At 40.2% G+C, this 16,292-nt stretch overlaps 1 protein-coding gene across 2 annotated transcripts in view; it reads left to right on the top strand.

Moving 5' to 3' along the window:
• Positions 1-16,292, top strand: part of DISC1 (DISC1 scaffold protein) — a 212,524-nt gene that overhangs the window by 17,664 nt on the left and 178,568 nt on the right. For both annotated transcript variants that reach the window (XM_075043282.1, XM_075043284.1), the window contains 2 exons: positions 2,061-3,049; positions 6,748-6,817. In XM_075043282.1, the coding sequence (XP_074899383.1) occupies positions 2,061-3,049; positions 6,748-6,817 (1,059 nt within the window). The remainder of the gene's footprint in view (positions 1-2,060; positions 3,050-6,747; positions 6,818-16,292) is intronic.

Raw genomic sequence — 16,292 nt, 5'->3', positions numbered from 1 at the left:
CTTACATTAGCTTAGTTTAAATTTGGTGTTTAAAGGGCTGTAATTATCTGTCTGCTTTAGAAATTCATAGTGATTTAGTGAGATCAATTTTAAACTGATTTTAATTAAACCAAAGAACCTTTTCCATTTTCACAGATGAGGCCTGTGACTAGCCTTTGTAAACGGTGATAAGTATATCCAGTCTTAGAATAACTTTTTTCTGCATGACTGATTTCTTCTGCTGAAGGCAAATTTAGGCTGTTATTTTGTATATAAACTAAAAGAATTAAATTCTAAAGAACATTTTGTTCAATTTTTTTTCCCTTACTCCAAGAGCGGTTCCTATTTGTTAAGACTTCTATTAAATTACTCCCAATACAGCATTTCACTGTCTTTTTATAGTAGACAGGCTGATGGACTTGGTGACCTTTTTTATTTCTGATTTCAGTGATGCTTTTTCCTCTGACAAAAGAGAATGTAAGAGACAGCCAGGGTATTCTAATTTATGGTGATAGGAAGCAGAATACAGAAGCTTAACTGTAGTCCCATGGTGACATGTGCCACTATTCTAGTATGTGGAAAATGTATAAATTGCTTTTGTTGAAGGTTATTTGGAGAGAGTGTAGTGAATGTTGGGAAAAGTCTCCTGGGAAGTTTCAGGTCTAATGCTTAAATTTTTGTATAGGATGTCATTGTAGTAAGGTATGTATGAGACCTGTGTTAGGAGTTGTTGAGGAGTTTAGATTATGTGTGCATCTGGCAGTGTAAAAGTTGACAAAGGGTTGTGATTAGAGATGAATGTTAAATATATTGCATATAAAGAAAAAAAAAATCTCAAACTTGTGTTTTTGGAAGAGCTCTGTGTGGGTGATGACAATATTTGTAACACCTGAGATTCTGGCAATTGATTCTGTTTCAGTGAGTAGAGGGCAGATAATTGAGGGCATAATTCAACTAGTCACTAGATGCCTTTGAAGGGTGATTCTGGCAAATAGGTCTGGTCAATATGTTTTTGTGTTACAAAATGGATGATGGTGCAGAGCTTGTATTCTCACTGATTGTGTGCAGGACAGACGAATGGGATACCTTTTGACTAGCAGTAAATCCATAAGAAACTAAAAGTAGTCACCATGTAATCTTTTACCCATTTTTTTTTTTTATAGAAATGTACAGAAAACAGACAAGATACCACATTCTTATCTGTCACTTTTAATGTTTGTTGAGGCTTATATCTTGGTTCTTTCTATTCTGCTCTGCAAACAGCAAATTTATCTTTTCATCTCTGTAAGTAAGGTATATGTGGGGAAATTGAGCTATTGAGCAGAGGCCCTTTCTTAATGGTGTTAATACTGCTGTAACGATACCAAGCATATGGTGGCAATAGTTTTCTGGGACTGATGCATGCAAAACTTTTCCTTTCACTTTACATTTTGGACAATAGGTAGTACAGTAAATCTAAATGGCAACTTATAAAATATCTCATTAGACTGACATCTGCAGCCACAGAGTGTTACAGAGTCATGTCTGTTCTGGAAGCAGAGTCTGAATCACCTGCTCATACTAATAAAACATGGATATGAACACAAGAAACTGGACATGAGCAACAACAGATCATGCACAAAATTTCTTTGCGAGTATGGTTCTCATCTTTTTGATGCAGATTCAGTCCTATCCTAGACATGTTTGTAAGTCCGAAAATCATTCTGGATCAGAGAGACTTAAACAAGGTCTGTGCTTTAGCATGCTGCTAAGCAAATTGAGAATGAAGCAGCACAGAATGGTGCTATGAATAGGGAAGATGATGTGATTCATCGTACCCAGGTTTGTGTCCTGATGGATGTGATTATGTTAGTGAGTTCACTTAAAAGCAGGTGCAAACTCTTTAGAAAGTGACTGAATACACACAGCCTTCTCCAGCAACACCTTTTCTTCTCTGTCTGCTCTATGGTCAGTGTCTTTTGTTGAAATGGAAAGCGATGCGCTGTTTGAAATTCCTGAAACAATTATTTTCAGATGCTACAATATGTTAAGCCTAGAAAACCACAGAAACACTTTAATGACTTTTTTTTCACCTCCCCCAGATGGTCAGGAGCACTTAATGCCTGCAGGCTCTCTTCGTAAAAAGAAGCTGGCAAAAAGACCTGGATACATGAGGCCAGAAGCTCAGCGACAGATAGAGTTTCAGTCCCTGGGTGCCTGCAAACCCTTCAGCCCAGAAGAGCTCAAAAATGGCAGGCAGCACTGTGGAGACTTTGAGAACTGCTCTCTACGCAGACCATGCCAAAGTAACTTTGAATTCTTATGCCGTAGTGCAGCAAGTAGCGCCATAGCTCCTGCTAACGGGGTAACAACATTGGCCACTACTGGAAAAATGTCAGGATGCTGCAAAAATCTTTCATGTTGCAAGAGTCCACGGTCAGAAAATGCAGTGATAGCTGTTTACCCTGCTGCAGCAACAAGCAAAGGAGGCGTTTCTGCTGCGTGCTGTACACGGCAGAAAAGCCACAATGCTAAAATGAGCAAGCCCCCGAACATGTATGCTTTGGATCAGACAGAAGTGAATAACAACTGTGAATATCAGAACAGAGATGTTGTTTCTCGTTCTGTTGGTGCACACGATAGCTTTAGTTCAAGTTTCAGCTTCATACAGCTTTCTCTGAACTCGACCGCTGGAGTAAGTGATGCTGAAGGCAAGTCAACTGTCGAGGAAGCTGAGTATGTTCTGCATCCCAGCACCACAGGAAATCTGCATAAGCCAGAAGAGATGGCACGAACTTGTGAGCACTTGGGAGCTTTGCATTGCTTCTCCAGGCCCAGTGAGGATTTGGAGTACGAAAATGAGACCACAGCAAATGATAAACTACAGGACTGCGAGACGGTCTCTCTCTCGGATACAGATGCAACATTTTCATATTCTACAGATTCCTCGGATGCAGCATCTGCTGGCTCTTCTGTCACCTCAGGCTATGAAAGTAGCTTTACTGTTAGTGACCATAACTGGGATACTTTGATGAAAAAATATGAACCAGTGCTACAGGACTGCCTGCTTGGCAACCGCAGTACATTAAAGGTTAGTAATCTCACCTCATCTTTGATTCCTCCCCCTGGCCCTCACATCATTTGCATTTATAGTGCCTAAGTCAAAGTTGATGTAGGAGTTGGGATGTTAATGGCTTTTGCGGCATTTGTTCATAGAGGTTTACAGTAGCACTCTGCATGATAAAAGTGAGAAAACCAGTTTCATTTTCTTTTTGGTTCTTTAAAAAAAGGTGATGTTGTTGCAGTACCCTATTCCTACGTTCTGCTGAAACTGTGATCCTCTCATTTCTAATACGTCATACAGTTTCTGAATTCAATAAATACCATTTTCTTTCAGAGGTGGCTGTTTTGTCTGCAGCTTGGAGTATATGTAGCCCAAAATTTGGGGGTGGTAAGAACTCTTTTTCTTGAAGCACCATGATTTAACAACGCTAAACTTTGTAATTGTAAATGTATAAGTTTAGCCAAAAATTTCTTGGAGTGAGGCACCTGTATGAGAGTAATCTGTAATCTAATAGATGGGTACTTTCCCTGCATGAAGAAAAATGGGGGTCAAGTCCCTGTTCTGACTCCAACTGGGAATTGAACTTTTTTTTTTTTTTTGACTTCCACTCCAGAGGAGTACTGGGCTGTTGAGTCAGGAGTCTTTCTTTTTGCACTGTGTATACCCACATGTATACCTACTACATATACAGGTATTCTCATTCACTGTGTTCTTCATGGGAAAGGGATGGGGAAACTTTAAGAAGGATCAGTTATGTTTTGTTATACAGTTTTTGGGATGGTGGGGTGGGCATCGGAGGGAAACCATTCTGAGCTTACCTGCAATAAGGAGCCAAATACTGGCTTTATTGTGCATGCAGGAAGCAGTAATCCAGAGATTAATGTGGACATGATGGATTTCACAAATTTGTTCAAGGTGCACTAAGTGGCTGGTGGGGTTTTTCTGGTGTGGTGGTGGGATGTTTTTGGTATGGGGTTGTGTTTTTTGTGGGTTTTTGTTTGTTTTTTTTTTGTTTTTTTTTTTTTTTTGTTTTTTTTTGTTTGTTTGTTTTTTGTTTTTTTTTTGGTGTTTTTTGTTTTTGTTTTTGTTTTTTTTTTTTTTTTTAGTGTCTCACTAGTGCCCTGAGTTTCTGGGATGCCTTTCAGAAACCCAGGTTCTTGTGACTTCTCAGCTCAGGCGTACCTGCTGAGATGCACTGTACTGTCTTTAGGCCTGCTGAAGCGACCTGCTCTGGGGAGACTTTGCACAACCTGCTGTCTGGGTAAGACAGAAGGTTGAGAAACTTTTATTCTTACTTTACTCTCCATGACATCTGACCTGGGCTTACGATGCTCTCTAATACTTACTTGTCATAGAGGATGCATGTAGGACTCAAACTAGGTTTGTTTTCTAATTTACAGACTTCACACACATTGACATGGAGCAGTTTCCTTGGCTTCATGCCTGGAATGACAATGTGCCCATGGTCTGGGATGGTTTGGGAAATTAATTTGCTGCAAATTTGGGAATATATAACATAATCAAAATAAGAAATTATTCTTCTGTCTTTTCAGTATGCTTATTTGACAGGCACAGAAGAAAAATTGCTATCTTTAATTTCTGTATTCATTAATTCATTGAATGGAGAATTGGGAATTTGTGCCCTCAGATGTCTTTGCCCTTGGTTAGCCAGTGTGGATGTTTAATTTGAAGCACCTTCCTATTGTAATGATAATAAGCAAGTCTCAAACTTTTCAGAAGGGAACAAAGGCAACTGTAGTCAACAACAGGAGGCAATACCAAAGTTGTTAAAATTATGTTTTTTCTGTACTTAAAAAAAAAAAAAAAGTGGTCATCACATGGTACAGATGTAGGACATGCCATGCTGAAGCAGCTCTTTGATTAGTTGAGCTCCAAGCATCTTACCAGCCTGCAAATAGAAAGCACTTTACTGTGACAGCATCAGTCAGTTTGCCGTGGGCATGCCTGGGCTGTGGTACCCAAGCGGACTTTAAATGACCTGCCACTGTGGGCGCATGATGGAGTAAACACTGCAAACAGCAGCAAAGCTGTATTCTCAGTATAGATGGTTGTTATACATCATATATATGAAAAAAGTGTCATTTGAATCATTCCTACTGCAGGCTTCTTTAAAACTCTATCAAAAGTATGGCATAAAATACAGAAAATAGTTTATGGTGAGGATTCAGAGCTCCTCCCTTCAATATGTTACACATTCCTTACCAGCCTCAGAGAAAAAAGATTGGAGTTTCAGGTTGTGAAAAACAAAATAAAATAAAACCTTGAGGAAAAGGGAGTATATACAATGTTGTTTGGGTGTGGTTTTGGTTTGATCCCCCCCCCCCCGGGGCATCCTATAACCTGTTATTAATCAAGCATTTTTTTGATTCTTTTCTGGCTTTATTTTTTTTTAGTTCTTTTCTGACTAGTCCACTTTCACATACCATGTTTAGAAGAGATGCCATTAATTTAGATGTCTTGCCTAATATGTGTGTTGATTGTGTAGTCACGATAACTGAGTGTTTCTATTAAGTTGTTGACTGGCTGTACCTATTTTTCTCTATGCAATTTAGAATTTAAATGTAGGGATTTAAATATGAAAGAGTTTCAGTTAGGAGCAAGATCTTTTATAAATGCAGGATGTCTAAAGTATGCATTTTCTTGTGTTAGAAATTGCTTTCTCAAGCACTTTCAGGCTTTGGGCTACGAGAATACATGCTGCTGCTTTTTTCAGGCTTACCTTTTTCAGTGCTGATAGCAGCTTGTTTGGTACAGGTCATGTATAAATTTAATAAGAAGAAAACACTTTTCAGCCTTGTAACTGTAGCCATGTTAGGCTGTGGCTGGCATGGCAATGAGGAGAGGACTGCCTACCTTCTAACCAAATTCTTCTAACAGTAAAAACTTGTAATAGCCTTTGAATACACACCTAGCCTTACAATTTTTTAGTAAATTTAGAACTTTGGTCCAGACCCTTCATGTTAACAAAGAGAAGCAGTAACTTCAGAAATAAAACTTTATTACGGTAAGAGTTTCTTTTTTTGGTGTGAAAGGGCACTCTGTATGTAGAATAGGTATTGGTGTTTTTCTTTTTTTCCCCATCTAGCATTTGCAGTGTGAACATTTCTGAAAATGCAAATGTCAACGTTATGCAGATAAGCCTAAATTATATTTTAATGAACCTTCATTGGCTGCATATGAACACAATTTTCTATGCCATAACATAAGTCTACCTGTTCCAAAATATTCATACTGTATTTCTCTTTTTACTTACGGAAGAAAATGTGGTTTGCATATGGAGATTCTGGATTTGTTCTGTGCAAAACTCATGTAGGCAAAAAATTGTTAGAATGGGCTCAAGAACACCCTGTCGAGTACAATGTGATCAGAAGTAGATATCACGCTGACAGAATCCTCTAATAATCCTTACTTTGATTTATTCGGAGGGTGAAAAATATCCTATGAACACGTGATCTCTTTTGCTTTTCAAGAAATAGTTTGTTATCTCTGTATGTGTTTGGACTAAAGCCAAGTGTTGTTCAAGTAGCTGCAGTTCAGCTGGCTTCCAAATAGGTCTGTCCACTTAATTAATGTTTGGTTTCACTCTTAAAATCGGACCATTCTAGCAATGTAGTAATCTATTGAATTTTTATTATGTGGAGGTTAATAGTCTAACTATTTTTAAATGCAACTTCTTCATAATTAACTTTTTTCTCTTTGCATAGATAAAATCCTTGGTCTTACGGCTTCGGAGGCTTCAGGAAAAAGCAATAGAGGAAGACGACTATGATAGAGGTGAGAGTTGCTCCCCCCTACCCCCTGCTGGATCATACTGCTTTTTTTTTTCCCCTTCCTTCCCCCTCCTTCCTCTATTAATTTTATTTTTTATTCGCTACATAGTGGTGGGTAGGTGTGGAAGACTAGTTCAATGAACTGCATTGTTTATTCTGTCGTATGGCAGGAAACAAATTAGAGAAAGAAGTAGGTCAGCAGCAGGTAGCAACAGTTTTTATTTTCTTGCGCCACATCACCATGTGGGAAGGTTGAAATCCAAATATCCACCATCTGGATCAGCTGTTTTGAAGCAGCATGACTTTAAAAAATGCAGAAATGAATGAAAGCTTTGAAAGGAGAAAGGACAGGCACTGGCTGCTGAGAGGGTGTGATTTGTTGCTTGCCACATTTAGTCATGACACTACAGCAGGGCTCAAACACAGAAATGAGCTCAGTAGCTATTATAAAAGTGAATGATACTGTCCTGTGGGATTAACTTGATGTCCACTGAGTTTAATCAAAACCAGCTAGAGAATATGGTAATGATACAGCTGCTGGCAAATATCTCTATTTGAATAATGCTTTTCCTTTGAAATGCCTTGGCACTTCTGATAAGCTCTGTGTGTGTGCGTGTTAATAATTAGAGCATCTATTAACACACATCTCTGGTTTCTTATTGTTTCCTGTTATGGTAGTCTGTGTTCAGGTACTCATATTTTGATAGTCTTGAGGTTCTAGATTAAATTCTTCCCGCTAGATCTGTCTTCAGTTGGGAAGCCCTGCAAACATTTCAGTAAAATCTGCATGGGTACTTCAGAGAATAAGGCTGGAAAAAGATAGTTCCATTCCTGCCACATTTTTATTCGCAGCTTTTAGGGGTAGGGGAGCATCAGGCTTGTGGTTTGCCTTTCAAAGTTAATGTGTGAAGCTTTGCAGTTGTACTGTGGCTCTGTTTCCGTGCCTCCAAAGGTGTCCCCCAAGACAATTAAAACGTGTTTTAATAGTGTCTGGGGAGTAGGTATGTAGCCCTTTTGTAAGAGTGGTTCTGTTGGCCTCTTAAAGGCTTGTCTATATATAGGAGAAATCTGCTACTGTCACAAGTCATTCTTTTAGGGTGGTATCTCCCAGTGGGGAAACCCTTTAGGTATGTTAAAAGCTGAGGATGTTGTAGATATTCATGGGTTTAATCTCTGTCAAATAAACATTACTGATGTGTATGCTTTACATGTGTAACACTCATAAGTCTTCTCTTTTAAGTGCCTGTGCGTTGAGTTCCCAGTTGGAGACTTCCTGACAGCTGTGTACTCAGTGTGCGTGGTTCCCAGAGATTCCAGCTGGGATTCTCTGGGCAGTCAGCCACTCCAACAGCAGTACTTTAGTATATCAGGTGTGACATCTGCATGTGATGCCATGTAGTTGTTGACCGCAGTGGAAAATGATGACTTACCTAACCTTGCAGAGAAAGCTCTTGTGTAGTTTTCCTGGGTGCTAGTCTTGTATCTTCAAAACAGGACCATCCTTCTGTTGACCATCATTTTATCAATTAACTAGGGTGGAAACTGACAAGGGTATCAGGCAGGTAGCACAGAGGGTGGTTTGCAGAGTCTTGCGTTAGTTCCCCTCAGAAGAATGGTCTGGCTGAAATGTAATTTCACCAGGTGTTGTGGGCACAGCTTACAGAGAGTAAAAGTGTCAGCAGTACAGAGGTGGAGAGGAGCATCCACAGGTGAAATTTCTGTTTTCTGTGCTAAGTCTGGCATATACAGGCAGAAAACATTTGCCCTGATATGGGACTAGATACTGAGGTGCTTGAGACACTTTGCCTTGGGTTTCTCCATCCCTTTGAAAACTGGAACTCCATCTTCGAACATGTGTTTTCAGAAAATGCTATGCTCCATCCATGCACAGGACCATGCATCCTTAATTTTATCAATTCCTAATTTCTGAGTCCTTGACCCACTTTCTGTCATACTGGTTTTTGCTCCTCTTCTAATACAACTGTCAGCTGTTTTTTTTTTGTTTGTTTTTTTTTTTTTTTTGTGACTACTACTCATTATTTTCATGGTATCTGAACTGGCTTCCTTAGTTTTTTTGTGAAACATGGGCAGTGTATCTCCAGGGAAAGACTCGCATGGAGAAGGTGCAGTGCTGCAAGAAGAATTAGAGCTGTGACCTTCCCTCCTCCTCTTGCAGTGGCAAGCTTTCCGCCTTTGCTTTTAGAGCTACGTCGCTGCTCCTGATGGAGAACAAAGTCTTGCCTGGCGTGAAGTAAAGTTTGAAAGCTTATTAAAGAGCTTACAGATTGGCCCGGTACCAATTTCTGTTCAAGTGAAATCTGTAATTAGCCTTCTTTAAAGGGATCTTATTGCCAAATATTGCTAGCAGGGAATGGAATTGCTAAATGTGCAGAGCTGTGATGTGGGGCATAAATGGAAATAGATTATCAGGGAGTGGGAGAAACTGACATGATGTATGCAGAGGGCTGAGGACATTTTAACTATAATGCTAAAAGACAATTACTGTCCCTGTAATTTGGGGGACTACTTTGAGTATAGCGAGTCCTCTGTTAAGAGCAGAACTGTTTTGAAATGGAGATTGTGGTAGTGCTGTGTGTGGTGATAGCACAGGTCTTGCTGATTTGGGAGTGCTGCAGGGGAAGGGGAGATCTAGTATGATGTGAGTAGCTGCAAAATGCCCTGTGCGTGGAAGAGGTGAGTAGGGGGAAAGGAGACCAGGTGGAGGAGGGATATGAGTGGCTATACCCCCAAATGGAAAACTAAATTGTCATTAAATACGTTCTTGTGTGTAACTATGTTATCGCTTCAGTGGTAGAGGCTCTGCCCCAGCTTCAACTGTAAACAAGAACTCAAGAGATTTTCTGACTTCGGCTCTCAAGAGCCATCTAGTCTTGCAGGAGAGGGCTCAGTTTTTAATAGCAGTTCAGTGGGAGGGAGATGTGTTAGCACTTGAAACTCCTCAAAGGGCTCAGGACTGGTTTCTGCTGTCTGGCACTGCAAACTTAGCAACTTAAGGAAAGGCAAGCATCTACTGACATGGCTTCTTTCCTGCTCTCCAGAGCTTTTTGAAAGCTCCCATAGCTTATAGTAACTTTTGAAACAGAACTGTAAGTACAGTGGTGCCCCTACAGAGAGGGGGAAGTGATGCACTGTAATTTTGGTTGTGGCAACAAGACTAAGAAATGGCACAGAAATAAGGCAAGTTTTTCCCGCTACAAAGCCATGAACAAATACCTTGTTGCAAACAGGTCAGGAATAAGGATATATTTGTTTTTCCCCCTTTGCAGAAACACAGAACAGATGCTTGTTGCTTGGGTCTGTTATAGAGCACGTGTGTTTTCCAGGTTCGTGTTAATGAATTAGCATTTATTTCCTGAACAGGTCATGACTTTTTTTTTTTTTTTTTAAAGGGGTATTTGGAACCACAAGCCTCCATTGTTGTTTAGGAGAGAAGTGAATGCCTGTTTAAATCTTCAGATTGTTTCTTCCTAGTTTTTCCTTTCTTCAGATGCATCTATTTGCTCCCTTTCTCCCCTTGAGCTTGGGAGGTGCACAGCAGAAATGGCTCTTGCCATTGCTTGTTTACCTGTGCTGTTTCTTCTTGAAGACCTGCCTTGGCATGGTTAGGGTGTCGGTGTAGAAGAGCTTCAACTGATCATTCAAGCAACTCTGTTTCTTCCTACACTTTCTGGCAGTGCCATGTGTATGGGGGGAGGTATGTTCTGAGAGTGTCGGGGGGCTGCTTGGGGCAGAGGCTGCCCTCCTGTCCCATGTTCATGCTCGTCTGCTAGAGGTCACCGAGCACGGTGCTGCGAGACCTGCAGGCTGCTCTCTTTTCATACTGTAGCCACCATGGGTTGTTTCAAATGCAGATGTTCCTCTGCTGTGAAACATTTGTGTGAAATGCATATTCAGTGAGACAAATCTCCTTCTCCGTCCTGGTTTATTTTTAAATACGAATCATTAGGAGGTTTTATTGCTTGTTCTGTGTTTGTAGGTGATGAAATATCAGCAAGTAGCTTATTTTTTCTGTATTTACTTGTGGTTTCCTCTTGATGGCCACATTACTGTATATTTTCAAAGCAGGTACAGTACCATGGGAATATGCTAACAGTGTTTTGCCTTGCGTAGCATATAGTAAAAATTGGTCTGTTCTCCAAGGATCACTTGGAGTGTTGTCATGGCTCATTATTCATGATGGAGCTTGACAGCTCCAAGGTTAAACACACTGCTGAATGCAGGAGGTAAAAAAAAAAAAAAAAAGGCAGCATATTTTTGCATCTGTGGGAGTTGTGCTTGCAGTGGAAGCAAGTGTATTTTGCTCAGTACAGATTTGTTGCCCAAACATTTAAAAACCCTTTTCCTGTTCTTTGCTTCTTGAACTCCTCAACCTTGCCTGGTGCAAGGGGGAAATGGATTGGTAACTAAGTGTCAACACTGAGTCTTGCTGCTGAACTCCACTACTGGTTCACATGCAGTCTTGCTCTGCAGAAACTTATTTCTGAGTAACTACTGTTTGTTTGTGAATTTTTTTGGTGTGTGTGTGTGTTTTTTGTTTTTTGTTTTTTTTTTTTTTTTTTTTAATTCTTGTATGCAGGAATGTAAGTGTACGGATTCACTGCTGGGAACTGGTAGGGAATGGTAACTTCCCTGTGCTATCAAACTATATTCAGAGTTAGGGTTCTCCAGTGAAGGTCATTGAGTAGATCAGAGTGACTCCTCATCAGTCCAATATGGCAGCTAGAATACAGAAACATTTCCTCTTGTTGTGGCAAAACCTATCCTATCTCAGCAATGAAAATTCATGCTGTAGATACATTTGTGAGCATCATCATGTGAGCCTTCAGTTATTTTAGTTGAGGTCTCAAAGTTTGAGCTATATAAATTGGTGAGCTGCCATGGACTTGCGCACTGTCTGCTCTGCAGAAAAGGTGTTTGTATGTTGTTTTCTTTTTTCTGTTTGTGCTCTTAGAGACCTCTTCATACTAACTGTCCTTTCCATGTCTCAGGATCTGCAGGGCATCAAGGACAGAACCCTGTGGTGTGTAGGAGTTGGAGTCTGATTTCACACATGTGACTAATGGAAAAAGTGTAGGGAGGGCCAGGGAAGACTTTGCAGCAGTTAGCCTCCCATACGTTTACACTAAAAGAGGTGCTGTTGCTCACTTGAACCAGCTATTTGATTCAAGGCAACAGCAGAAAGGGAAAGCAATAGAGTATAATGTTAAGTAATACCTGGGTTGAAAATGTAATTTGTTAAATGGTATTCAGAGGGAGGTCTTGCCCACTTCTTACGGTGGTACTTGCAAATGCTGAATTAGGCAATAGCCCCAAACTCCTGGCCAGATGTATAGTTGTTTTGTCCTCCCAAATTTCTTTTTGTAGTTTAAACTGGAAAAATATTTTTCCAGTTTTAAGTGTTATTTCTAGTCATAGCTCTTAAACATTTGAACTAATCTGATCTTCAAGCAGGTGGGTGGTGTGTTTTGGGTTTTTTGGTTTTTTGTTTTTTTCTTTTCTGGAAGAGCTTATTTGCAGGTGAGGGTTGGATAGAATCCCTGCTTTACTGTACTTCTATTATCTTGAACTAAAATGCTTGCTTGACAGATGGTTGTCATAACAGGATGCAGAAATGAAGGCAAGTTAGCTTCTTTCTGAGGAAGGACAGTGAATTTGAGAGAAACTGTATCTGGAAATAACTCTCAAAGAACATGTTACTTTGGATTGTACTTGTTTCAGGATGGCACGTACCTGTGGAAGTAAAATCCTTCAACCTAGCTGTATATTGAGTGAAGCTCTATATCTGAGGCTACCGATTAAATAGAAGGTGGTGGATGCTGGAGGAGCAGAGCTTCTGTAATGCAGCAGACTTACTGTGAGCTTGTAACTTGCAGTTGCAGGCCATTAAGTTGGAAATGGTTTTGGGGTGGATGGGACAAATAGGGCTTTCTGTTGTGCTGTACTGTCAGAGCCTTGTTCCATCACAAGCTTGTAGAAGCTTCCTGAAATCTGTGGGTAAGTCTCTTTGGGTTTCATTTGTCATTTTTATAACTTTCCAGTAAAGCTATTAAGATGATAGGGGGAAGGGCTTGCATAAATTCTCAAAACCAACTCTTCCTTGCATGGATCTTGTTAATCTTGTCTTTCTCTGACAAACTCAAATAACCTCCACGAAAGGGTTTGGGTGGTTAAGGAAGTAAGTGCTTATGTGAAGTATGAATTAGACTTAATTTTCCTTGCAACAAAACAGAGGCGGCACAAGCCTTGCAATTCTTTCACCTCATCTCTGCTTCTCCAAGACAGAAGTCTGAAATGAAAAGATAGAACTCTTTTTGTCCATATCCATGTATTGTTTGGTGCTAGCTGAAACTGTGGGCCAAGATGCTGCTGTTCAAATGCTTGGTCTTGGCTTCTGTCTACTAGCAGCAGTAATGACGTCACTGTTCCTTTTTATGTGGTTGATGTTGGGCTTATCCAGTTGCTATTGATTTTATTTTATTTTTCTTTTTTTTGTTATCACAAAATTGGGACCGGAGTTGAGCCAGTCACAATTTAAAGGTATGAAACTCCTTATCTTGCTGTCAGGTAGGCAGCTAGAAAACTGTCAGGCTTTTTTTTTTTTTTTTTTTTTTTTTTAAATAGTGAAAGAATGTAGTAATGGCTAATGTTTATGAGAGGGAGGTCTGGTACACATTTCTGGGTACTTTTGTTTGTTGTGTTTACTTATTACATGTGTAGCAACACTACATCTTCAGCAACTTCTTGAAACACTTCTGATGTGAATCCTCATTTTAGCCCAGTTGTTCAGTTTCTGTCACTTCAAGGTATGTCTTTTGAGGTAGAACAGGATCTTGCTGTTGGTCTGCTTATGCCCACACATTGCAAAGCAGTCATGTTTTCTGCATCTTTAATTCCTTAGCCAATATTGGAGAGGAAGCTGCTGTAGTCATGCAGTATCTCGCTTAGACTGTGCAGCCTAAATATTTTTAGGAAGTGGTAGTATTTTGTGGGATTCTGCTATGCTCTCTTATTTTAATCTTGGCCGGCATGAAGAGGTTCAGCTACATCTTGTGTTTCTGAAAGCTGCCTGACAAAAAGAAAATTGCTGAAGTTTTGGCATACCATGTGCTTGGAAGCTTTCTCCACTCCCGGCCATCTGCTGTCTAAAACTGACACTGCGGGCTACTCCTCCTATGATAGCTGGGCTCTATTTCTCAGTCCATGATGCAGCCAAGCTGTTCCCAGACAGCCTGGCTAGTCTTTTACAAACAAACAAGCCATGAAAAAATCCGAACAAAATAAGCAATTATGGATAATTTAAGAGCTTACTTGCTGAATTGCAGTTTGAAGCATAGAGCTCTGATGGGTGTAACTTGGGAGAAGTGTTGATGTGCTATCTGGACAGTACCCACTGAGTGAGTGACACGGCTCTCCTGCTACTCAGCCCATCTGCTTACTTTGCACTTGCAAAATCATGCAGCCCAATGTTATATTCAGACAGGCTTATCTTTCTCTTGCTCTTTAGAAGTATTAACTCCAGATAAGAAAATTCTTTCATTTGCAATGTGACCACTGGAGACAGTATGACTATTAAGTCAACCAACAACTAGAAATTAATTTTGCTGCCCTTGTCTTACACTTAGGATATAAACATTTTAAGGGATTGGGGAGACACCTGCTCTTTTTAATTATTGTCTGCTTAATAAATGACTGGACATGGACAGAAACTTCTAGATGGCATGGTAATGTAACTTCTGTGTAATTGGGGATTAAAAAGATGCTGAATGACTGTGACTACCATTTGAAAGCAAACATGAAAGTCTTCCAGTGTGAGTCCTCTGTGGAGAACTGATAATGCTCCTTGCTGATTGCTGGGTGGTGTCTGGTCGAATTCCTTAATAGGATGCTTTTATTGGAGATCTCCGCAGACCTTCCATCGTTTGCCAAACTCCTCTGCAAAGTGGGATTGCCTCAAGTCAATTAACTTCTCCTTTCTCCTGAGGTTTCCCTCATGTCCTCCTTGTCCACATGCCCAGACCCCACTGCCCATGCTGGCATGTGTTCATAGTTCTGCAGGCACGTCTGCCCTCTCTGATGCTTCCCTGCCTTGCTTTTGGCATATGCAAACTTTTGTGCGTTCTTTTCTTATCCTTAGCCCATGGAAGGTAAAAGTAGCAAATGTGCTGTTTTATGGACAACTTAGTCCTCTTAGGACAGTGATAGGGTTGTGGCAATGAGCCTTAATCAAAAAGGTGAAGAAGGGAAATTTCAAATTCCTAGTACTCTTATACAATAACATGCTTTGGAGAGAGAGTTACTGAGTCTGTAGGAAATGCTGACAGTGGGAGCATCCAAAATAATGCCAGGTAATGTGAGTTTTAAACTTCTGCTGTGACACTATCCTACAAGTCTAATACTAGTCAGGATTCCTGGTAGGTTTTAATTTGAGGAGTGGGAAGCGATTGGGTCATCTCCATGCTCACTGAGATTTTAAAGCATGGAAAAGTAGACAAAATTAATGAGTTGGATTGGTTTGATGTATGGTAAAGTTGAAAAAAAGCAACGTGAGGTGCTGTGAATCAGAGGCGTAATTCAGACACGATGTTGGAACCAAATACAAATAAAGATGTACAGCCTTTTTGATTAGGTCATTGCAGAATGTACTGTTCATCTGACTTATTTGTGGGTGTTCATTCATGCACGCCTCTGGCATTCCCAAGTGCCTCTGTATGTCTCCCTGCTAATGATAGCTTACTGGAGAAATAGCATCTTGGAGAAAAGGCTTTAACGTTTGCGTTGCTAGAAGCACTCCAGGGTTCATTCAACTTCTTGAGAAGCTGTGTCAGTGGAAGCAAAGAGCAAAACCAGTTTGGCTTTATAAGTGCCATGGCACCATACGAAGCATCTGTTGCATCGCACCAAAGTGTCAGGGACAGTGTTGCAGATTGGAGTGCCTTGGCTAATAGTCTCAATAATAAGACCTGCTTCTAAGTGAGCGGGTCTCTATCAGTTTTATTTTTTTCATGGTGTGCTGTACTTGAAATATTTCTCTGCTGTCCTAATATCCAACCCTAAACTTGGAATAGGTGCAGCTGACCTAAGGTCGAGAATTGCAATACCTAAATTTCAGACAGTCTTGTTTCCAACAAATTTCTGCTTCGGCCTGAAGAAACTTTCAAAAGGCACGTTGCAAGAAGGTACTAACTGAAAAGCTGGTGTACCTGAGGCATACTGAGTGAAAGCACGCAGGAGACAGAGGCTTGAATTTGACATGCATAACAGTACAACTTCAGTACTTAATAAGCACTCTTGAATAAATGTGTCTTACAACATTTTTGTCTACCTGTAGGATTTCAGTTGTGCAAAAGATGTGGGAAATTTTTCTTTGTTTTTTCCTTTTGTGAGGCAGTCAGATAAGATTAGTCTTAAACTATAGGCACAGGTGTTGACTTTCTGGAGTTAAATACACTGATTTCTCA

This window comes from Buteo buteo, chromosome 12, assembly GCF_964188355.1.
Source record: "Buteo buteo chromosome 12, bButBut1.hap1.1, whole genome shotgun sequence".
NCBI lineage: Eukaryota > Metazoa > Chordata > Aves > Accipitriformes > Accipitridae > Buteo > Buteo buteo.
This window is presented reverse-complemented; position numbering and strand designations above follow the sequence as displayed.